The 24,389-nt window shown below is 39.7% G+C and overlaps 1 protein-coding gene across 1 annotated transcript; it reads left to right on the top strand.

The window, feature by feature from the left end:
• The first annotated feature begins 2,215 nt into the window (after positions 1-2,215).
• Positions 2,216-24,375, top strand: LOC142183029 (microsomal glutathione S-transferase 2-like). The gene is made up of 5 exons (XM_075257909.1): positions 2,216-2,277; positions 13,774-13,873; positions 17,660-17,730; positions 19,505-19,586; positions 22,911-24,375. Exons 1-5 carry the CDS (start codon positions 2,220-2,222, stop codon positions 23,047-23,049), a joined length of 450 nt encoding a protein of 149 aa, XP_075114010.1. The 5' UTR covers positions 2,216-2,219; the 3' UTR covers positions 23,050-24,375.
• The last annotated feature ends 14 nt before the right edge of the window (positions 24,376-24,389 follow it).

Consider the following 24,389-nt stretch of genomic DNA (forward strand, 5'->3'; position numbering starts at 1 on the left):
AGTAACAATTTGCCTGGAAGTATTGATCCTTGTAGTAATATATGAGAGGAACACAGAATGACTAAACTGTTTTGCATATGAATATATGATCTTCTTCATTGTATATGGAAATGAGTCGGACGTCACAATACTTCCTTATCAGCTTTGCATCACTACTTGGATCCATCCACCACCTGCCTGCGGCCTTCTACTGGTTTCCGTTTTCCTCTTCACATATGAAACATGACACTGCCCTTGATGCATCCAGTTTTTTCTTCCGTAGTATAGTTGAACAAATGTCACTGTTCCTCATGGGATCAGAATATCCTACACATTTGCCGACATGTATAATATATACATACATATATATATATATATATATATATATATATATATATATATACTATGTACATGTATAATATATATTACAGTATTATATTTCCATTTCATTAGGTCACATTTGATAACATTGATTCTTTGCACAGGTATTTTGTTTGTGCTGCTGATTTATGACAGGCTCCTGTTCTACTATGGTATATCGTCTAACTGTTCTGGATCTTACAGGATACTTCTGGATTACAAGTGCTGTCCCAGGATCCTGAACAGTGGAAGGCACTACTGTTTGGGCCTCTGAAGGGGCAGTATACCAGGTGGGGGGACTACACTGGGAGTGAACTAACAGGGCATTATACTGTTGGAGCACTTAAGGGAATCATACTGTGTGGGATTAATAAGGAGACATTATACTATGTGTATGGGCTCATACCTCATCTTAGAACACCTTAAGGTAAAGGGAGGCATTCTGAACACAACTCTTATACATTACTGTAGAATTTTGTAAGTTGGGAAAGTCGTCCAACTAGTAAAAGGTGAGTTTGTAACTTAATGTAGTCATTGAAGATATTGAAATTGTGAATTTCAGAAAAGTGCAAATCAAACACGGCAGTGAAAAAGTGCTAGTGGACGAATACTACCTGCTTGACAAAGGCTCACCAGAGCTGAAATGTTGCCTATACGCATGGAATAAATTTCACTATTGTTTTCTTGAAAATTATGGAGTGCTGCCCTTTTCCTTGGATACTAATGGCCATGGTGATAGAACAACTGACTCAAGAAACGGGAGTCACAGTTCCGAGCTCATACCGGCTCAGATAACTGCCAGCAGAATGACTAATAGTAAATCCTGGTCTTTCCTTCCATCACATATGTTATAGTCTAAGTTTCAAACTTCTGATTCAGAGTACAGGAAAAAATCTTATCTTATTCGTACCCAACATACTGTCAACAACTTCCCTTAGAAGTGATGGCACCAAACAGACATCTAATATTTATGACCATCTTTAGGTATGTTCACAGATTTACTGCAGACCTTGAGACTCAAAAGTATCTTCTGTGCCTCTGAATACAGTCGTTTCTGTAGTATGTGCATGGATTTCTGTATACCGAATAAATAGGATAGCTCTAGTTTGTAACCAATCTGCTTTTTGTAAATCTACCCTAACAAGTTACTCTTTCACACCAGGTTTAAAAGGGTTTCTCGTGAATAAATCATCAGCATCAGAACAGTGGAGGTCTAACACGTGACACTCCCACAATCTGCTGTGAGATGAGGCCGCAGTGGTTGGCCCAGTGGTACATTTTACACGTGTATTTTTACACGTGTAAAATGGACAGAATACACGGCGCGACTCCGTGTGAAGGGGCCCTAAGGCCAGGTTCACATCTGTACCAAGACTCTACCATAGAAACGGCTGAAAATCGTCGGAGAGAAAAATCCTGCACAGAGGACTTTTCTCTCCCCATTATAGTCTATGGTGTCTGCCAGTCACCACTATTTTAATGGTCCGTGTCTCTGTCGTTTGGATCCACTGAAAGATGTGAACCTAGCTTCCCTAATATAAGGATAACATTAATGTCTCTTATTGGAATCACTAAAATCACTATTATAGTCTTAGCAATTCCCACAGAACAAAAATTAAACTTTCCGTATTCAGAATCAAATGAAAATATTCCTATAGATTTTCATAATTCAACCATTCCATAGTTTATTTTTCACAAATGGGAGAATTATACATTTTTATTTTATCGCTGTCTCTTCAAGGAACTATATAGCACCTACAACATACAGTGCATACTAGCAGACAATGAGTTAATGTATAGTACGGAAGTGGTGGGTGGGCCTTAGATTGCTGAGAGTCTGCTCCCCCTTGCATTCTACCTCATTCTTACTCTCCTATAACATGGCTTCTGACATAGTCCTTCTTGCAGCTGTCTCTGTGTTATCCGCCTGCCAGCAAGGTAAGTTCAGTACTATATGTCTGAGGTTGTGAACTATCCTACAGTTTGTCAGTATCATGTCTGCATGTACAGGTAATTGTTACAGGGAACAGATTCTTCATATACCTCTAGTAATGAAGAACCGATTCCAGGCTTTGGGGCAGCAGGTCACAAAGGTTTTAGAGCAGATGAGATGATGAAAAAACGGAGATTATTGATCCCACTGGATGTTCTGCATTATAAGCTTATTTTAATGATCAACACATTGCCTGCTAAATCCTTTTAGATCCTGGTGGACCGCTATCTAATAAATGTTAAAAAAAAGGGATATCCTGTAGGTAATAGGGTCATTCCCAGTTTATATGGGCAGATTTTATTTCGATGTTCACTAATGTTACATATTTATGCTATATGAATGTAACTTGTATCCAAGTATAAACACAGCATCAAAGAAAATTAAAAATACCCTAAAATTTCATTCTATTGGTTCTAAAGTATGACCAGAATGTTTTCCCGAAAAGTTCTGAAACTCTTTTATGGTGTAAGGAAAGGGACATCTGTTGTGGACACAAAATATTGGAAATTACTTTGGGTGGAACCACTTTTACATAAGAACATCATGACTACCATCTCAAGAGGAATGCTGAAATCTATTTTTTTTTTTTAAGAAGAGTAAGGCCAGGGCCCCACATTGGAAAACCGCAGTGTGTTACAGTCCCTGCAAAGTAGATGGGATTCTGGCGTATCCCTAACACACATTATAGAATGAAATCTACAATGGAAATGCTGCGATTTCAAAATGTAATCATTTTTTCAAATCACAGCACGTGAATTAAACCTATAGAAACGCTGTGAAAAACGCTGCAGAAAAAACGTAATGCATTTATCGCTGCTCTTTATCAGCTATGGCTTGCTGTGTGGAGCCTTAGCCTAAGAATACACTTTCTGATTGACTTAAAGTCATATTGCTTACAGTAAGTTCTGGTATCTATATCATATACTATAATACCTTTGTCACACTAAGTATCATGTATCATGTGTCTTCCTCTAACTCAAAGTCCTTTTACTGACTTGATTTGACAAAGTAACAAATGATAACATAAGCATATTATCTTTAATGAGAGTATATACATAGTATAAAGCTTTAGCGGGTCACTAAGGCCTGGTTTACTTCTGCGTTCGGTATTCCGTTCGGGAAGACAAGCGATGAGCTTATGAAAGCACACGACCCCATAGACTAAAATGGGGTCCATGTGTTTTCCGCACAGAGAGAAAAGTAGTTCATGAAGTACTTTTGTCTCTGCATGACTCGTGTGAAGACTGAGCGGAAAAGACACGGACTCCATTATAATCTATGGGGTCCGTGTGCTTTCATTCCTCACCACTTGTCAATGCGTTTGGTATTCTGTTCGGGGGGTCTCCAAATGGACTCCCTGAACAGAATACTGAATGCAGATGTGAACCAGGCCTAAGGCTAAAGCCCCATGTTGCAAAAGCAGAGCTGCAAAGCTGGCATTTTCTCTAAAGGTTTAATAAGGGAAGAAAATCTGCAGATAAAAACTAAGCAAAAATGCAATGGAAAATTCAGCGGAAAAAAATGTGATGCGTTTTTCCGCTACGTTTTTTTCCACGGCGTTTTTTTGCGTTTCACTTTGTGGGGCTTTAGCTCAGAAGCAAAATGCATTATTGTTACCTGAAATAGAATAAATGAATATATGGATATATAGTGCATCCATATTTACAAATAAGCATACAGAGGATGTCCATGGACGCATTCTTACATCCCGGGACCTCTTTACATGATGACAGGAGCATCCTGTTCAGAGTACAGGAAAAGAGATGATTAAATCCATGTTTTAGCATGTGGGCATGGGCACACAATAATTCTCATGATTTAGAGAATAGACATGCTATTCTAATAGAACAGATGGTAAGCAGAACACCTTTGGCACCACTAATCTATGGAGGAAACAGAAATATTAGACAGGAAAAATACATCATATCCTATTCTTACCCAACAGTCTCCTAGATTATCAACAATGCCATTAAAATTGATGGCCCCTGCAAACATAAATCAGATGTGTATGGCTTGCTTTAGGTTGGGGTCACTCGGGACAAATTTGCAGTTATTTAGATGACTGCTAATGTGCTACAATGTACATTAGCAGCAAAGGGAATGATTTAATTGCTTATATGGTCACGTGGTGGTCACTCCCATTCTAATGAGTGGAGAGGTGCGTGCATTGTGTGACTATGTTCCTCTCAGAATGGGGACAAAAATCCCCTATTTTTCACGTTGCTGGGGATCTGAGTAAGTTAACTCCTATCCTGTTGATAGGGGATAACTTCCATAAATCCGAAAGCCCCTTTCAAGTGCTGAAGCTGTAACTCTGTAAGGAAACCCACATTTTAGAAAAAAAAAGACAAAGACTGCACATCCCAGTATAATATATTGATCTTGTGCTTCTCAGCAAAATCTATAAAATGAACATGAGGGTCTTAGTATACATTTTGATCAAGGTGTATAAGCTCACTAGCCACTTCATGGCGACTGAATGTATAGTGAGTCACTACTCTATTGTGTGCAGTGCCATCCACGTACAGACAGCTCAGTACGGATTGTGTGTGTGAGTGTATTCAGAAATAGTGATAAGTGCTGGAAAATTGGGAATAGGAAAACAAAAGCAGACGGAAGTATTTTTCATTAGTGAAATATTGCAAAATTTACTACTGATTCATGAAATTTATCATAAAAGTTTAGGTGTGCTTCAAATCTCGTTTGTATTGCGGCTACTGTACATTGCAGTCGGTGAGTACATATGGACTTGGTCAATGGGAGCACGTGCCACATGGACCCCACTTAAACCTAGCCATACATATTTGATTTATGTTAGCAGGTGTCAATAGTTTTAATGGGAGTTGCTGAAAATCTAATGGATATAGGAAACTGTTGGGTAGGAATAGGATATTATGTAATTCCCTGTCTGCCCTTCCCATTTCCTTCAGAGAGAAGTGCCAATATAAAAATATATTAAACAGTTCACTTTTATTATGTGCACTATTGAGTTAGAAGTTTGCCCAAAAATTGTAAGTACACTTTAACCAAATCTCATCCACACGCTCCTCTAAAAATTTTCAGTGCAAATTGACCAGTGTGGTGAGATTTTAATCTGCAGCATGTCAATTTAAGCTGTTGATTTTTACTTTGGATTTCCTCATTTTTGATGCGATAGGTAAAAGCTGTGGCCAGCCCAGTGGGATGAAGCTGCAATACCATGTACCATTGCTGCTTGGCACTATTAGACAATAAGCAAGCAGATGGATTCCTCAGCCATATTTTGAACCCTGAAAATCCGTGTAGATATGATTGCCCAGATGGAAGTATCCCTTTAAGGCCGGGAACCTACATAGCGGGATGCAGAGAAAAAAGCGTTGCAGGAAAACTGCAGCAGAAATAGAGTTTTCCTCTGCGGACAATCTGCTTCAATTATACCTATAGAAAAACCGCTAAAATCCCATACACTTTGCAAGGACTATAAAGTGCCACGGTGTACTCCTCATGGGTCTTCAGCCTAAAGCCAGGGCCCCATGTGGCGTAAATGCTGTGGCTTGACTGTGGAAAAAAAAAAAGCCATTTTACAGTTCCTGAATAGTGGGAGCTATTCTAATCAATTATACCTACGGAAATGCTCTCGGTTTCCCTATAGGTATAATTGAAACCACCAGAGGAAACCATGTTTTTTCCCATAGCACTTTTTTGTTGTGGCCTGCTACATGGAGCCTTAGCCTATATGTTAACATTCTGGTGGATCCAGGCATGCATTTACAGTCCTATGAAAAAGTTTGGGCACCCCTATTAATCTTAATCATTTTTAGTTCTAAATATTTTGGTGTTTGCAGCAGCCATTTCAATTTGATATATCTAATAACTGATGGACACAGTAATATTTCAGGAGTGAAATGAGGTTTATTGTACTAACAGAAAATGTGCAACATGCATTAAACCAAAATTTGACCGGTGCAAAAATATGGGCACCCTTATCATTTTATTGATTTGAATACTCCTAACTACTTTTTACTGACTTACTGAAGCACAAAATTGTTTTTGTAACCTCACTGAGCTTTGAACTTCATAGCCAGATCTATCCAATCATGAGAAAAGGTATTTAAGGTGGCCAATTGCAAGTTGTTCTCCTATTTGAATCTCCTCTGAAGAGTGGCATCATAGGCTACTTAAAACAACTCTCAAATGATCTGAAAACAAAGATTGTTCAACATAGTTGTTCAGGGGAAGGATACAAAACGTTGTCTCAGAGATTTAACCCGTCAGTTTCCACTGTGAGGAACATAGTAAGGAAATGGAAGACCACAGGGACAGTTCTTGTTAAGCCCAGAAGTGGCAGGCCAAGAAAAATATCAGAAAGGCAGAGAAGAAGAATGGTGAGAACAGTCAAGGACAGTCCACAGACCACCTCCAAAGAGCTGCAGCATCATCTTGCTGCAGATGGTGTCACTGTGCATCGGTCAACTATACAGCGCACTTTGCACAAATAGAAGCTGTATGGGAGAGTGATGAGAAAGAAGCCATTTCTGCACGTACGCCACAAATAGAGTTGCCTGAGGTATGAAAAAGCACATTTGGACAAGGCAGCTTCATTTTGGAAACAAAAATTGAGTTGTTTGGTTATAAAAAAAGGCGTTATGCATGGCGACCAAAAAGAAACAGCATTCCAAGAAAAACACATGCTACCCACTGTAAAATTTGGTGGAGGTTCCATCATGCTTTGGGGCTGTGTGGCCAATGCCGGCATCGGGAATCTTGTTAAAGTTGAGAGTCGCATGGATTCCACTCAGTATCAGCAGATTCTTGAGAATAATGTTCAAGAATCAGTGACGAAGTTGAAGTTACGCCGGGGATGGATATTTCAGCAAGACAATGATCCAAAACACCGCTCCAAATCCTCAGGCATTCATGCAGAGGAACAATTACAATGTTCTGGAATGGCCATCCCAGTCCCCAGACCTGAATATCATTGAACATCTGTGGGATGATTTGAAGCGGGCTGTCCATGCTCGGCGACCATCTAACTTAACTGAACTTGAATTGTTTGTCCAAAATACCTTTATCCAGGATCCAGGAACTGATTAAAAGCTACAGGAAGCGACTAGAGGCTGTTATCTTTGCAAAAGGAGGATGTACTAAATATTAATGTCACTTTTCTGTTGAGGTGCCCATACTTTTGCACCGGTCAAATTTTGGTTTAATGCATATTGCACATTTTCTGTTAGTACAATAAACCTCATTTCAATCCTGAAATATTACTGTGTCCATCAGTTATTAGATATATCAAACTGAAATGGCTGTTGCAAATACCAAAATATTTAGAACTAAAAATGATTAAGATTAATAGGGGTGCCCAAACTTTTTCATAGGACTGTATGTTATATATAAAGACAAATTCTATCACTTATAACTTCTCCCCAACAGCTTTGGTGCACTGCTGGAATTTTAACTTAACTCTGTGGGGGACAGTAGAATGGGAGTTTTATATTAAAAAATAGGAACACTGACCTTATTGCCTGCCTTATAGTCTTGTGCACATATATTTCATATAGACAACACTAGATGTGCACTATCATGTCTGTGTTTCCTTCCTAATCATACGATTTGCACCTAAATTTGTAACAAAGAAATAGCACCTAACTTCTTCCTGTATATACCATCAATTCTGGCAAGTAATATAGTCTGGTTTCTTCTAAATCTAAATAAGTAATAAGTGTACACCAATTGAAATACAAACAATGAAAATTAACACAAGGCAGGATGTACAGTGACCATGAAATATTGTTGTCTTCTCATTGTGGCATCCATGACATAGCGATAGATGTTGTCATCAAAGCCCAATTATTATTAGCTGTGACTTTGGCAGAATTGCATGTAGAAGACAGCAGCCTGAACCAATGATGAAAGATATATACGTTTCTTATACTATCTCACGTTACATGTAGATATTGTAGCTCAACTGTAGTCACAAATCACTGCCCTAATACAGTTGATTTAAAAAGTAGCCAAGCAGATAGCACCAGAGGTGTAACTATAGGAGGTTCAGAGGTAGCCATCTTTACTGCCCCTGGAGCCTGAAGGGGTCCAAAGGCATCTCTACAACATAAGAAGACACCAGTATTATAGACAGCACATGGTGAGGGCCCTCTTACATATTTTGCACTGGGGGTCAGTTCACTTTATACCTCTGGCTAGCACTGAGGAAATACTGACCCCCAATCGCTTGACACCTCCTCACGCCCCTCTCTCCTGCTGCCACTGCCCTCCTACCCAAAATATTTTACTTCTCTTTTCTCCGGTACTGAAGAATCATCTCTTGACCCTTCCTGCGCTGCTAACAAACCCAGCTCTATTTTCTCCTTGATCTCAAAACTTCTCAACGATTGGACTTTTCTTTGCTATTCTTCTATTTCTCTGACAACTTCTCAACTCCTTACACTCTACAGAAACCTCCCTGACAATATCTTCAATGGTCTTCTTATCTGCCTTGTTATAAATTAAGTAGATTCTTCTGTGATCCCTGTGTCTGTGAAATCTAGACCAGATTGTAGCTAGTGTACAGTTCAATTACCATTTATGCAAAAAATAAATATTGGAAATTATGATAAATTTGCCAGGGTCAGTGGCCTTGCTCACAACCCCCAATTCCCCCTGTTCGGAAGAGATTAAGTATAAAGTAAAAGTCATTTGCACCAAATACTTGGCAAAAATTGTGTTTAAAAAGTCACAACGTGTGGGATGAGATTTTGGCATAGAGAAAAAATAATTCTCCCTTATGTGTTTGTGCAATCTATAAACTTGCTTAAACTCAACATTTCCATTTCAGTTTGTGGTGCGTCTATAACTCCTAGGCAGCATGCCTGCAGCCTTAGGGTTATGTTTGACTCAAACCTTTCTTTCACCCACTATTATTGTAACTCTTTACTTACTTGGAGCAATCTATAATCCGTCCTGAATGCATCAGCCAGGTTCCGCTTTCATCCAAACATTAGACCAATGCCTCCTGTCTGTGCCAGCACCACACTGGTTCCCCATCCAGCTGCCTCCAGCCCCTTGGCTTTCAATTCTGTGTTAGTGAAACAGCAATTAATATTATTGTACTGTATATAGTTATTGGCATAGGCCAGAAATAATACACAACTGAAATGAATTGGTGTCTGATATATACCAAGGCACTGGATGGTGCTGTAGGTACTGGTACACTGTCACCCATTAGTGGCCATGCACGCAACCGTGTCCCGTCCAGGTAAAAGGTACATGTGTGGGCCATATTTCCCAGTCTGAACTCAGCTGTGTCAATAGAACTCAAAGCATTATAGTCAGTTATGATGCAGTGATCTCCCAAATGCCCCAATTGCAATTGTACTAAACTTACAATTTTATGCAAAGTAGTCAGTGAGCTGTTAACCACATGGGGACCTTGCAAACAATCGAGTCCTGTCAATGGAAAACGATCAATGTGTGGACTGTAGTATCTAGAATGAACTTGGCCGTGTACATAGAAGTCACTGCATAATAGTCAGTTATGATACAGAGAGCTCCAGAACAGCCTGTACTCTACAGTAATGACATGACATTACACTATTAGTTCATTACTGTAGAGATCAGGCAGTTCTGGAGCTCTCTGTATCATTATAGTCTATTGGGTCTGTGTGCTTTCACTGCACACCGCTTGCCAATGCATTCAGTATTCCGTTCGGGGGGTCCCCATGCGGACTCCGTCGAACGGATTACCGATGCAGATGTGAATGAGGCCTAAGGCTATTTTATAGTCAGTGTCCCTCAGCTGCAGAGCTTTCAACAGAAAAAACTGAACCACACCCAAATCTACATTTAATCTGTGACTGCTGAAAATACCATACATTTATATGTATGTACAGATACATATTTAGGAAAAAAAATGTGCACATTGCATTTTGAGAATAAGTAGACCTACTTAGAAAGGCAGAGAAGTAATTATAACTACTAAGTGTTAGATAAGATTTCTCGGTATGCATGGTAAAGTCTTACATTCCTTCTCATTTTAAGTTTCACTACTCAACCTGATCCGACATTTTGGCACCGCTCACTACTTTGTGATATATTCAAGTAAACTTTGTTATAAAACACAAGGAAGGTGTCATAAATTAATGTTTGTAGAGTATAAGTGCAAGCTGCACTTTTCTCTCCGCAGGTGTCTGCAGGTTTCTGCAGGTTCTGCTTTTTATGTGGATTAGGTTTCCGTTCCGGGGGTCCGCAAAGCAAACTCTCCGAACGGAAACTCATGCGCAGATGTGAATCTGTCTAAGGGTGAATTCACACTGAGTAAACGCTAGCTTATTCTGAACGTAAAACACGTTCAGAATAAGCGGCGTCTAAAGCAGCTCCATTCATTTCTATGGGAGCGGGGATACGAGAGCTCCCCATAGAAATGAATGGGCTGCTTCTTTCACTCCGTGCAGTCCCATTGAAGTGAATGGGGAGTGCTGGCGTATACGGCAAGCTCTGCTCATGCCGGAGCGTACACGCCGGCACTCCCCATTCACTTCAATGGGACTGCTCGGAGTGAAAGAAGCAGCCCATTCATTTCTATGGGGAGCGCTCGTATCCCCGCTCCCATAGAAATGAATGGAGCTGCTTTAGACGCCGCTTATTCTGAACGTGTATTACGTTCAGAATAAGCTAGCGTTTACTCAGTGTGAATGCACCCTAAGGGTGCATGCACACTACATAACGCCGGGCGTGTATGAGAGCCGTACACGCCGGCGTTACAGCAGACTGCCGAACACTTCCCATTCACTTCAATGGGAGCGCTCGTAACAGCGGCGTTTACGAGCGCTCCCATTGAAGTGAATGGGAAGTGTTCAGTAGCCCTGCTGTAACGCCGGCGTGTACGGCTCTCATACACGCCCGGCGTTACGTAGTGTGCATGCACCCTAAGCCTGGAATTAAAGTGTCTTGACCCTATCCAAGTTTGATGCTACTTCTATAGTTGAAAGAACAAAGAGCTAAGGGGGTGGAAAGTTACCAGTAGTAATATGTACAATATATTATCCATGAATAAGTATAGGATAAGGCTGGCTTCACACGGATGGGTTTAATCTGTAAAATATGGCCATTTAACTGAATCTGCCAGTCTGCATAACTTCCTAAATGTAAATGAAATTATAAAATAATGTCCAAACCACCTAGAGACAAAATGTTATAGCACGACTTGTAAAACCACAATTGTGGTGCCTTTGTGGCTAGGACACAGCTAACATTATGGTGGTCAGTAATAGTGTAAAGATAGGGCTTTCCAGCACTATTTTTGCTAAATAACCACCACACAGCACAGGTTATGTCGGCTGATGATGAGTTGTATGTATCTACCGTAACTGCTGTTACCATAATCTAACACATTATAATAATACACATTATATAAAGCACCAAAACCTGTCTACAGTGGAAAAACTAAAACAAAAGACACATGAATAATAAATATATTTGATTGTTGTTGAGAAGAATAGCAGCGTCATATGGAAAGGAAGAGTGTCATAAACAAATATATCTCATGCAAAAAAAGAAAGAAGAAGAGACATTGTAAATTTGACCTGAACATTTAGCTCCTTCCCACCAGGGGCATTTTTTGATTTTTCATTTCTGACTTTTCACCTTCCAAACCCCATAACACAGGGCATCTTTTTTGTGGAGCCAGATGTACTTTTAGTTATACCATTTTGGGGAATTGCTATTACTTTGATCACGTTTTATTCAAATTTTTATCAGAGGCCTTACAAAGTTAAACTTGACACTCCTAATGTACATAGCGAAAAGCTATCATAAGAAACAGTAAAACCTATTGCAAGGGTCCACAGTGTAGTTATATGTACTGCTTCTGTATATTAGACATGACTTAAAGTAACAACAAAATCAGAGTGAAAACTATAACAATACTAAATATTACATTCAGCCTTGCGGCAATTTTGCCTTGAAAGTGGTTGCAATTTTAATAAAGAACAAAGTACTAGAAATGTTTTTTTGGTCTTTTTGTCATGTAATACTCCACATGTGGTGTTAATAAAGAGCATAAGAAAAAGCATCTGTCCATGGAAGTATCCCTTATAGTGGCTTCCCTCACCCCATCTTCCAATACTTTTTATGTTAAGTAGCCGTTGAGCAGTCCGAATCCCGAAGCCCTCGTACTTAATAATACCAGATTACGGAGTTGTGTTTATATATTATATATTCCTTTACTATTACTCAATTGTATCTAATAAAAACACGCAAAACAGCCATGTCAGTGAACAAGACGGTCAGTCATTTGGGCATGTAAATTCCAGACGTTATCTATACAATCACACAGATCTTACCACAAAAGACCTTGTAGACCTTCTATGTCATTTATCTCAGGGATATTAAAACACTGGTTATTATTATATGCTGAAAACAATAAGTTTCTGTTAGTCTCATATCTGCACGTGTAGTGAGGTTAAGCTGGTGGATATTCTGAGCTATTGGTTATACTGCCCATAATCCTGTCACTAGTTCACCAGTTTTTTTCCTTGAACCACTTTTGGTAGGTACAAGGAGCTGCATACAATGAATAGATAACAAGACCTGCCATTTTGGAGATAACCAGACATACTTAACCCCCCCCCAAAAAAAATAACAACGTACACAGATAGGATGTCAGACATTGAAAGGGAGCTCATCATTGGACTGAGAGAAATTGGCCTGTTACTTAGGCCATTCTAACTTACAGTAGTTAATACAAGGAGCAATGGTCATGTACGGGCACACACATGGTGAACGGGCTTCCGGAACCCAGAGCAGACCAACAGTAGACAGGATCATCTGATCTGCCAATGAGCAGCTCCCACACATACAACAAATGCCATGAACTATTGAAAACTATTGAGTTAAAATTTCTTGCAAATGTCTACATCCATCTATCTGCACATTTAAATACTGTAGATATGTCTTTCAACCCCTTCATATCTTAAAATTAGGCACTTGCTTATATACAAGATACTTGTTTATGTGATATGTTCCTGACTTGTTTTTAAGCCATCTCAATAAAAAGTTATTAGAAATAAATATATATGTCTAATGTGTCTATCTATGCATATGAAATGAATAAACAGCATATATAATTCTATATGTGATCAATCTGCATGCCACACATTGTAAAGAATATATTATGGCCCAAAGTGAAACGCAGCAAAAATAGTGTGCTAATATATAGTACAAACGGTATTCATACAGTATACAGCGAGAAAACAGTATTTATACAGTACACAACAAGTACACAGTATTCATACGGTAGACATAAAGCACCTACATAGCATTGCGTCCCTTCCCTCTTACTCTAGATGACATATGATCAACGTGATATGTGACTATTTGATTTATTGTAAGCAGACAATGGACAATAAACCATTAGATAATATAGTATAAAACATTAATCTTTATTAATTTTTGTTTTATTACAGCATATTTTGCACAACTGGTAGGTAAAGCCAGAATAAAGCACAAGGTGATCCCTCCAGCTGTTACTGGTCACCCAGAGTTTGAGAGAACCTTCAGAGCACAGTAAGTAATAGGAATAGATAGTATATAGGGAGTGTACTGTGCTTAAGGTTACTTATCATTACGTTTTATCTGCTTTTATTCTAGAAAAAGTCTCCTGATTTATCAGATTGGGAAAGTTAGATTTCTTAAAGGGTTGTCCAGGATTTTAAGATCAGGGGATAATCATACTCATTAGGGAGAGTGTGCACCTACACAGGCGTACGGAGACTTACAAGCCATTTCTGCTCCGCTGGGGATTATGGGTAAAATATGCAAATCTATTCTCCAGGATGTAATTAGGAGAACAGTGCCTCTGTTTGCTGCCCTCTAGGGGTAGCCCCTTTAACATTAAGCATGACTCGTTTATTGAGCCCAATAACATAATGCGGGGATTATTGCCAAACTAGTATTTCTATTCCAAAAGCTGGGAATCTGTTCCTTTTGGGCAGCAAACAGAGGCACTGTTCTCCTAATTACATCCTGGAGAATAGATTTGCATATTTTACCTAGGATTTTAAGCAAGTTGTAAGGCCGCAGGGGTGTATGCAAATGAGAAAAAAAATTATTTTCTGCTTCGGGTCCCCTTTCTGTTACAATGAGTGCCCTCAGTGGTCTCTGCGGAGGAACCAGTGATGTCACTCACATTCATCACCAGTTCTTTACCAGAAACTGCCCCAGCATATGACAAGAAGGGGACCAGGAGCAGACAATGGAGCACCAGAGACAGGTGAGTATGCCTTTTTTTCTTTTTCACCCACTTCCATCCATTCTTGCACAATCCCTATAAGTATAAAAATAAAAAAATATGACAAGTCTTTCCTACATTGCATTTATCTTCTTGTCCCTTACTTTTTTATGGTTTTGTATAGAAATTATTACAGAAAAAAATGCCTGACCACAAAAACAAAAAACCCCTCATAGAGTGGGCACAAAAACCCATCAAAAATAAAAATACCCACAAATGCTCCAAAAAAGAAAAAAAAAAAAAAAAGAAAAGAAAAAGAAAGAAAACATCTAACGCTAGGTTCACACCAGCGTCTGGACTCCGTTAATCAGGTTTCCGTCTTCTGCATGCAGAAGACGGAAACCTATCATGCCGAGTTCGGCCGTGAGCGCTGGTGAGCGTTTTGAGCTCCCCGCAGCGAAACAATTTTTTTTTAAAACCGGACAAAGAGTACTGCATGTCCGATTCTGTGACCGGTTTTAAAAAAATGCTCACCGGCGCTCACGGCCGGACACTTTTCAAACCCATTCAAATGAATGGGTTTGAAAAGATGCCGGCAGGTTTCCGTCTCCTGCCCAGTTTTGTGCAGGAAACAGAATCCTGCAGAACGGAGTGCCGGGCGCAGATGTGAACGAGCCCTGAGCCATACAGGTGTTATTTATTTTTATTTAAAAAAAAAACAAAAAAACAACAGCACTGGAACTCTGGATGGAACTCTGCGTAACAGTTATGTTATATTTTTCTATGGAAAGCTAGATGATGCCGGGAGTTCTGTTCAGACAAGCTTCATCAGTCTGTGCTGCAATAACAATTGTGAGTATGGGGCCTTTTCAGCACAGGTAAAGCATTATTTTGCCTCCATAAGAACAATAGAAGTATCAACATTAAACCAAACACTGATTATAATAGATCCACACAGTAACCAGGTTACATTACCTATTGCTGAACTAAAACCATGGAATTGCAATAATAAAAACAGTTTTTTCATGGTCTGATGTCATAGACAAAACAAATGATAAAGAATGAAGAACAATCCACAATCTGTGATAAATGTTATATAAGTAAAACATTTAACGCAGACTCAATAACCAGTTTGTGGAACTCACAGGAAACTATAACTAAAAAAGTCATGACCAGAGGTGTAGGTAGGGGTTCAGCAAAGGGGGGCAAACACGTGCAAGATATTATCAGTATACCGGTGACCGTATAGTGATAGATATCGACTCTACACAGGAGTCTATAGATTTAGATAAATACAGTCCAGTAACATTTAGAGACTTATAGGAGACGTCTCTGACTAATCGTTCGCATTCCCCGTCTCTTCCATCTGGACTGCCATGAACATTTCTTCCAATCTCTGTAAAGTTTGCAGCACAGACATCTTTGGCTTCTTTCTTTTCCAGGCACCTGACCCACATTGTTTTCACCTGCACCCCCCCCCCCCATAATATACACCCCCCCCCCTCATAATGTATAATACCCCCAAGTGCATCTTTAAATTAATAACTTCACTGTGTATCTCCTTTAAATAGTGTCCAATATTAATAATACCCCAGGTGTTTCCTAATTAAAAGGTTTTCCAGTTCATCAATAAAAAAATGAGGGTTGCTCAGACACCCAGGACCCCAGGATCAGCTGTTTGGATGGACCATGGTACCTGTGTAAGCGCTGTGACCCCTTCTCTGTTTACATAGTGTCATTCATCTCATAGCGGCCATGTAATGTAACTACAGCCTCATCCTATAAACACCTATGTGACAAGGCTGTAATGACATAAACATGCGCCATGGCCCCTTCATACAGCTGGTCAGTAGGGATTCACTTGTCTCTTATTGATGATATATTTGAGGATAGATTATATATAAAAATTAGCTGGAAGTACGGAACAAACTGGCACAATGCAGCTACACCATTAAATTGGCTCTAGGCCTACAGCCACAAAATACAAGGCCTTGTGTTTCACACCTGTGCATTGAATGGCGCCATTAGAAAAAACAACTTGTCATATAAAAAAACAATTTTTCATACAGTCAGAGTAAAACAAATGGCAGTTCTTGAAAGGCAGGAAGAAAAAAATTAAATTTAATAATGGCAGGATCAGGAAGATGTTAAAATAAAAATGATATGACTGATATGTCTCTTAATCTAGCGGTAACTGTTATATGGTTTAGACTCTTGTGACACTGGTGTAGTTGCATGAGATCTACTGGCATGCAATTTGCAAAATTTTGTGTCTAAAGTGATATTACCATCTCAGTATTTATGGCTGCATAGGACAGAGAATACCTAATAAATGTGGGTTCCACTTCCATCACTCCAAAAATCATCAAAGTAAGTAGGTATGTTGGGAGTTGTAGTTTCACAACAGCTGGAATGCCAAAGCATTCTTACCCCTCGTTCACATCTGCGTTTGGTAATCCGTTTGGGGACTCCACATGGGGAACCCCCGAACGGAGTATCGAACACATTTGCAAGTGGTGTGCAGTCGCGAGATCTCCGCACGACTGCGGAGAGGAAAGTAGATTGTGAAGTACTTTCCTCTCCACATGCTCCCTGAGGTGATCTCGTGGCAAGCACACGGACCCCATTATAGTCTATGGGGTCCGTGTGCTTTCACTGGCACACCACTTGCAAATGCATTTGGTACTCCGTTCAAGGGGGCCCCCATGCAGACTCGCCCGAACGGAATACCAATGCAGATGTGAACGAGAGGTTACCCCTGATCTGCAGAATGTGGCTCCCCCTGTTTGCACAAGTATGTCTCTCTCCATTGACTTGTAGAGGAGTTGAGGAAATATATATGAATACTGAGATGGGAATACAGCTGTGTCCTGTTCTTATACTGTAATTTATTGGAAGTGAATAAGTGGAGAAGCCTTGTGAATAACTACTGTATAGATAATGTTTTACTTTGCATTGCCTGTCACTTGTTTATACAGTGTATGGCACAGTAATCCTTTATTGTATAAACCTGGGATCAGATATTGTACAACAGTGCTGTGATGAGGGGATATATTTAGATGACAATGATGACAAAGATATCAACATATTGTACAATTTAGTAACAATCTCTTCTTTTGCAGACAGAACTGTATTGAATTCTATGCATTGTTTTTGGTCGATCTATGGACTGCAGGCTGGTTCTTAAACCAAGGTAATGTCTTACAGAATAGCGAAGTAAAATCTAAATTATTGATAAAACCCAATAATGCTAGGTTCACAACTGCATTATTCACACCTGGGGGGGTCTGCTTGGGAAAGGCTTGAATTTTTGAAAACAAGAGAAGACTTAACAGGATTGGCCCATCTCAAGGATCCTATCTATACTGGTAGCTTATGTAAATTGAAGACTTTTTCTAAATATATTGCTTTACAAATGCTGCTTTGTTTGTCTGCTATATGAACTTATCCGTTCACATAACTGCAGTTTGCTGATAAAGCTCAGTTTGTTATCTCTCTATGTAAACACACAGATAACACTGAGTCCATTCTCTATAAGCATCTACTTATTATCTGATCTGCATAAGTATTGTGATCCTTCTCAGGGGTTGTGAGAGAGAAGAAGAGACTGCAGGCAGACTGCTGGAACACTGAGATGGGAAAACCCCTTTAATATTTTAGTCAGAAAGTTGATAAGAACATTTAGACTACCCCTACAAACCCAAGTATTGTATGTATTAGTTAAACATGCCTTCTTATTATCTGAGAATTAAAAAGATTATTACTGGTCTTTTTAACCCCTTCCCGACATGCGCCGTAATAGTACGGCGCATGTCGGGCCATAGCCGCCGGGTGTCTACTGCTTTAAGCATGGGCGCCGCCATTTTGGCCGGGATCTCCGGCTCCTGGAGCATGCTCCAGGGCCGACCCCCCGTTGCCATGACAGCCGTGAGCCTTGTACAGGCTCCCAGGCTTGACTGCAAATCCTCTCTTTTGCAGGCTGGTCTATGCAGCCTGCAAAAGAAAGGATGCTTTTTTGCAATATATTGCAATGCATTAGCATTGTAATGCATTGCATTAGTGATCAGACCCCCTGGGGTGCAACACCCCTAGGGGGTCTAATAAATGCAAAAAAAAAATAAAAAAAAAAGTTAATAAAAATATAAAAAAATATAAAAAGAATTAAAAGTTCAAATCACCCCCCTTTCCCTAGAACACATATAAAAGTAGTTAAAAACTGTGAAATATATACATGTTAGGTATCCCCACGTCCGAAATCGCCCGCTCTACAAATCTATAAAAATATTTTTACTGTTCGATAAACACCGTAGTGGGAAAAATAGTCGAAAGTACCAAACTGCCGTTTTTTCACTGTTTTGATTCAGATAAAAATTTGAATAAAAAGTGATCAAAGCAATAACATTTCCCGAAAATGGTAGAACTAAAAAGTACACCCGACCCCGCAAAAAAAGACGCCCTATGCATCCCCGTACCCTTACGTATAAAAAAGTTACGGCCGTCGGAATATGGCAACTTTTAGAAAAAAAATTTTTTAACACAGTTTTGGAATTTTTTTAGGGGTCAAAATGTAAATAAAACCATATAAATTTGGTATCCCTGGAACCGTACCGAAACACAGAATATAGGGGACATGTCATTTTGGCTGCACAGTGAACACCGTAAAACCAAAGCCCGTAAGAAAGTCGCAGAAATGCATTTTTTCTTCAAATCCACCCCATTCTGAATTTTTTTTCCTGCTTCCCAGTACATTATATAGAAAAATTAATGGTAGCATCATGAAGAAAAATTTGTCCCGCAAAAATTAAGACCTCATATGGCTCTGGGAGCGGAGAAATAAAAAAGTTATGGGGTTTAGAAGGAGGGGAGTCAAAAACGAAAAACGAAAATCAAAAAATGCCATCGGCGGGAAGGGGTTAAAGCTGCCTATACATGGCTTATATATGATGAACATATAATTTTTGTTTCAGAACTTGCCTCGTTGTTTGGCTTAGTATACATCTATGGACGTCACCTCTACTTCTTTGGTTATATTCAATCCGTTAAAGGCAGGTAAGTTGGATTCATTCAGTAAGTCATTTCTAAGTCATTGCTGATTTGAGATTAGGAACTCCATATCCCTGCATATACATAGATTACAAAGATACTAAGCTGTCCACCAGCAATTGCCGCTAGAGAGAGCTGAGGAGCTTACTTTTTATTGGGTACATATAACATTATGGATTAAGATCCCTTTATTGGTGACTGCAGACAGACAACATGCTTTTAAATCTCTTTATGCGACATTTCTGGAGTTAAAAAGCTTCAAACCCCTCTCTGTCTGTCCTTCTCTCTGAGCTCTCCACCTATAATGTCTGGTACAATTACAAAATTTATCTACAAAAATCAGAGGCTCTCAGTGTGACCATAGAATGTGGTCACAAGAGCCTTCTGAGATGTTTCCGTTCTGATGGTCCTCTTCTACCTTTCAGCCCTACACCAAACAGGCTTTCCTCCCTTGTTACATAGACTCAAGTCTGATCTTGATTGATGGTGCCCAGGAGCATCCACATGGTGTAGATAGTACTCCATCTTTAAGATGAATGTCCAGCGCCGCACCTCCCATGAGGCGATCTGAAGCGACCGCTTCAGGCGGCACTATGCCAGGGCCACAGGGAGGGCAGCATTTTTGCTTAACTAAGCCAGTCCAGGACAAGCTGTTCTGGAATGGCTTAGCGTCACCAAGCGGTGGATTGGGGAGGATTGCTCCAGCGGCCACCCCTCACATTCAGGCAGAGAGCAGGTCCTCTCCCTGCCTGCTCTCTGCCTGCTAACTCCACTCTGCCACACCCCCTTTGCCCCGCCCCCTCCTCCCGGGAGGGCAGCTTTCTGTTGTCCGCCTCAGGCGGCGACAAAGGTAGGTACACCATTGTGAATGTCCTTCCGAATATCACTGAAAAAAAATGGATGCATTCCATTGCTCTTTCTTTTTTGACCCAAGCCACTGATCTGTTTTTAAGACCTAACATGGAGATCAATCCTTTTTACATCCGTTCTGAGTGGATCCATTGATTTCTATTGGGTCTGTGTGATCGTGAGAACAGTCAGATAAAACAACAGACATGTGAATAGAAACATTGAAATCCATGTGCCCTCAAAACAGACATGTGGCAACCATTACAAAAAAGGACATAGATTTCAATCCAGATGGGCCTATAAACAAGATTACTATAAAATGTGAAAATCCATTTTAAGTTCTGTCATGTTTTTGATTTCAAGTAGCCAGAAAAGTGAAGTTTGCTACTGTTTTAAAATTTTTTAAATTTATTTTATATAAAAAAAAGAAACCTAATGGAGAAGGATGTTTAGCTTCAGTTTCTTATTTGGTGAAATGGAAATGGCGTACATGTAATTAAATGGTTAGCGCAAACTGCACAGCTTTTACATTACGCCAGGAAGAACCCACCCACCCAGAAAGGCATAGAAAATAAATCTATACATTTACAGAACTCAGAGGGAAGGAAATCAACCAAACTAACCTACTCATATACAACATTTATATTTCTTTGTAACAGCGGCTACATTATCTATGTTGGTCTCTAATGGGACTTATGCAGGCGCAGCTGACTTTTTATGTCACTTGTGGTATGGGGTCTCCCGCACTGTCAGAAGCAGGCATTTAACCCTTTGGATACCACAATCATCTGCGTTTAAGTATTTAGATGCCATGGTCAAACAGCAACTGCAGCATCTAAAGTATGTTGGATGGAGAGAGCTCGCTCATGTAGGTATCGGAACTCCTCCAAACAAGATCGAAGGAGTCTGAGGCCTTTGCATTACAGCCAGGGGCCTCTTACTGTAGCAAAAAGTAAAACGTAAAACAGTACTTAAGCTGAATTCACACAGGATTTTTTGGACCGGATTTTGCCGCAGGAAGCCGCCTCTGAATCCAGCCCAAAAAACTCACGCGGATAGCGCGACTGTCGCGGCATTCCACTCTGGATTAGGCCCAAATGAATGAGCCTAGTCGGGAGGGAGCATCGCTCTGTGGACGTAATCTGCAGCAAGAAAGGCTGGGTTCACACAGGGTTTTTTGGACTGGATTTTGACACGTAATCCGCCTCAGAATCCAGCTCAAAAAACCCATTGATTTCCATTGGGAGCCGTTCACTTGCTTTTTCTGCGAGCGGTTTCTTCCCGATCGCAGAAAAAAGAAGTGAGCTGCCCTTTCTTCTCACTGATTCAGCCATGGACGTCTGCGGTGCGACATTCCTTCCCGCCCTTTCATTTGGGCCTAATCCGGAGCAGAATGCCGTGACTGTCGGAATGCTGTGACAGCCGCTAGCCGCAGAAGGAGTTTTTTGGACCGGATTCTGAGGCAACTTCCCGTGTCAAAATCCGGTCCAAAAGCCCAGTGTAAATTCAGCCAAAGGGCAGCTCGCTTCTTTTACCGCAAGCAGGAAGAAACCGCATGCGGAAAAAGCAAGTGAATGGCTCCCAATAGAAATCAATGGTTTTTTTGAGCCGGATTCTGAGGCGGATTCCACATCAAAATCCAGTCCAAAAAATCCCGTTTGAACCTGACTTTACACTTCTTATGACTGTCCTTTACCACTGGTTTCAGACAGATCCCCCCCTCCTTTTCTTTCCAGTTTTCCCTCTCCTTCTTTTACCCACCTTTGCCCTTGTGGTTAAATGGAATATGTCACCAGAAAATTACCATTTTTTAAATTTTTATTTTAAACATTTTTTGGGGAAATTTTTTAAAATTAAAAATAAATAAAAGTCTTAAAAAACGTAACCCCCCTTTTTTTTTTTTTTTTTTTGCATATTCTCATGGTTTATCCTCTAGTGAGATTTTATAAAAATAAAAAAAAAGTGGAGATTATTATTGTCAATGTCTAAAATTGGGTAAGAGTGTACCCAAAATAAACAAAAAGCAGCACATCAAAGAGATAAAATAACATTAAAAAGAGATAAACAATTTAGAGTTCACCGTAATAAAGAGACCACTCCTCAGCATATAATATAATATATATATAATATAATCCCTGTATATTATATAATATATAATATAATCCCTGTATGAGTGATGATCACATCCAATAAAACCCGCATGGGCCCTCTGTATGGAGAACCAAGTGAGAAAGGGGTTTGTACCCTCATAAACAATGATCAATGTGTAGATGTGTTCTGTTACATCGTCTTATGGAACACTCAACTTTTATTTCCCTATCAGGCATAGGACAGTATAATGTGCATGCGGTTTCCTTTACATTTGTTGACTTTACTATAAGATGTAATATAATTGTACGGACAGTTCTACCTGGTTGTGATTTTGCAATATATGTCCAGTTATCAGATAAAGTGGATTCTAATTTTGTCCTTTTCCACTAGGCTAAATGGATTCTCGGTGAGCAAGATGGCACTGATCCTTCTACTGGTCATGTCCGTGACAGGAATCACGAACAGTCTCCTGGACAAATACATCCACTTAAACCTGCTGAATAACATCCGTCATATAGTACTAGGATAAGGAAGTGGATAACATAGCTGCTTTTTATAATCAATCTATGATTTTTTACTTATTTTGACAATACAGTATGTTATGCATGTGGTAACTTTTTTACAAGCTGACTATCCAATAACGTTGAGACCTGGAGCAGCCTCTGATTTAGACACCGGATTATAAGTAGGGTCCTCGGTGGTAATATTTTATCCAGAACATCGTAAACTGGGGGATTATGTAGATCCAGAGATGCATTATGGCGTCGCAGTGCTTATCACTCTCATGTGCAAGGGATCATGGACATGAAACAGGAGGGAGCAGATAACAGGGAAAGTAAAGGTTTACTGTATAACATAAGAGAGAAAAGGGAAGTCTTATTCTACCTCATGGTGATATCACTGCGCTTCAATGCATTTACTCATGGATGGCTGGATCAAAGCACGAGTACACAATATTACATATGGCATCAACAGATACAGCCATTATCAGATCAACAATGACAAGTAGAATTACTTCAAGGATCCTTGAAAATATTAAAATGTCAAAGTAATTTTAGCCATAGGTCAGCTCTTTGAAGGGACCAGAACAAGACACTATTCCATACAGTATGTAGTGGTCAGGGATGGTATTGTAGCTCAGTCCTATTAATCTGTAAACCTGGCATAGTCAATACACAATGAACGGCGCCGTGCCTGGTTCTGGTGTGCTATAACACCTTCAGTCAGATGCCATGATTGGTCAGGGCAGTGGAAGTCAGAAAGTACTTTTCTCCTATTTTGTAATGATTTTGATCTATTTTGATAAAATTTCTGCTAGTTCCTCCTTGGAATCCATATGCAGTATATCTGCATATAGACAATATAAGTCCAGTATTCAACTTAATGGACTTCACCTTCAAATATAATCAGCAGAATGATGTAAAAGTAAGAGAGGGCTCCGAAGTATCTCTGGTCAAAACCTGGCCAATACTCCGTTCTCAGGGTTTTGCAATATATCAAATGGTTTGTCATATTATCATATATTAATATACACTTGTTTTTAGCTTCAGTGTTCTGTCCTTATTTTTTACCTCATACCGGTATCTCTTTTTAAAATGTCCATCTTGCCCTTGTCGTGTCAGGTTTATAACATCTAGGTTTTGCCCAGTTTCAGCCGTTTTTAATAGTTTTTTAATGTTTTCATTGAAGGCAAGCATAGGATATGCAGGATAAGCATAGGACATCCATTAAAAAAATTAGTGCATTGCCCATAGACTTTGATGTATCAGAGTTCTATGAATGAAAAAAAAATCAAAGTAACTGAAGATAAATATGGATATGTGCACGAGCGTTTAGAGATTTTATAGTTTTCTGATTTGCATTGCTGAG

Source organism: Leptodactylus fuscus, chromosome 1 (assembly GCF_031893055.1).
Source record: "Leptodactylus fuscus isolate aLepFus1 chromosome 1, aLepFus1.hap2, whole genome shotgun sequence".
Lineage (NCBI taxonomy): Eukaryota > Metazoa > Chordata > Amphibia > Anura > Leptodactylidae > Leptodactylus > Leptodactylus fuscus.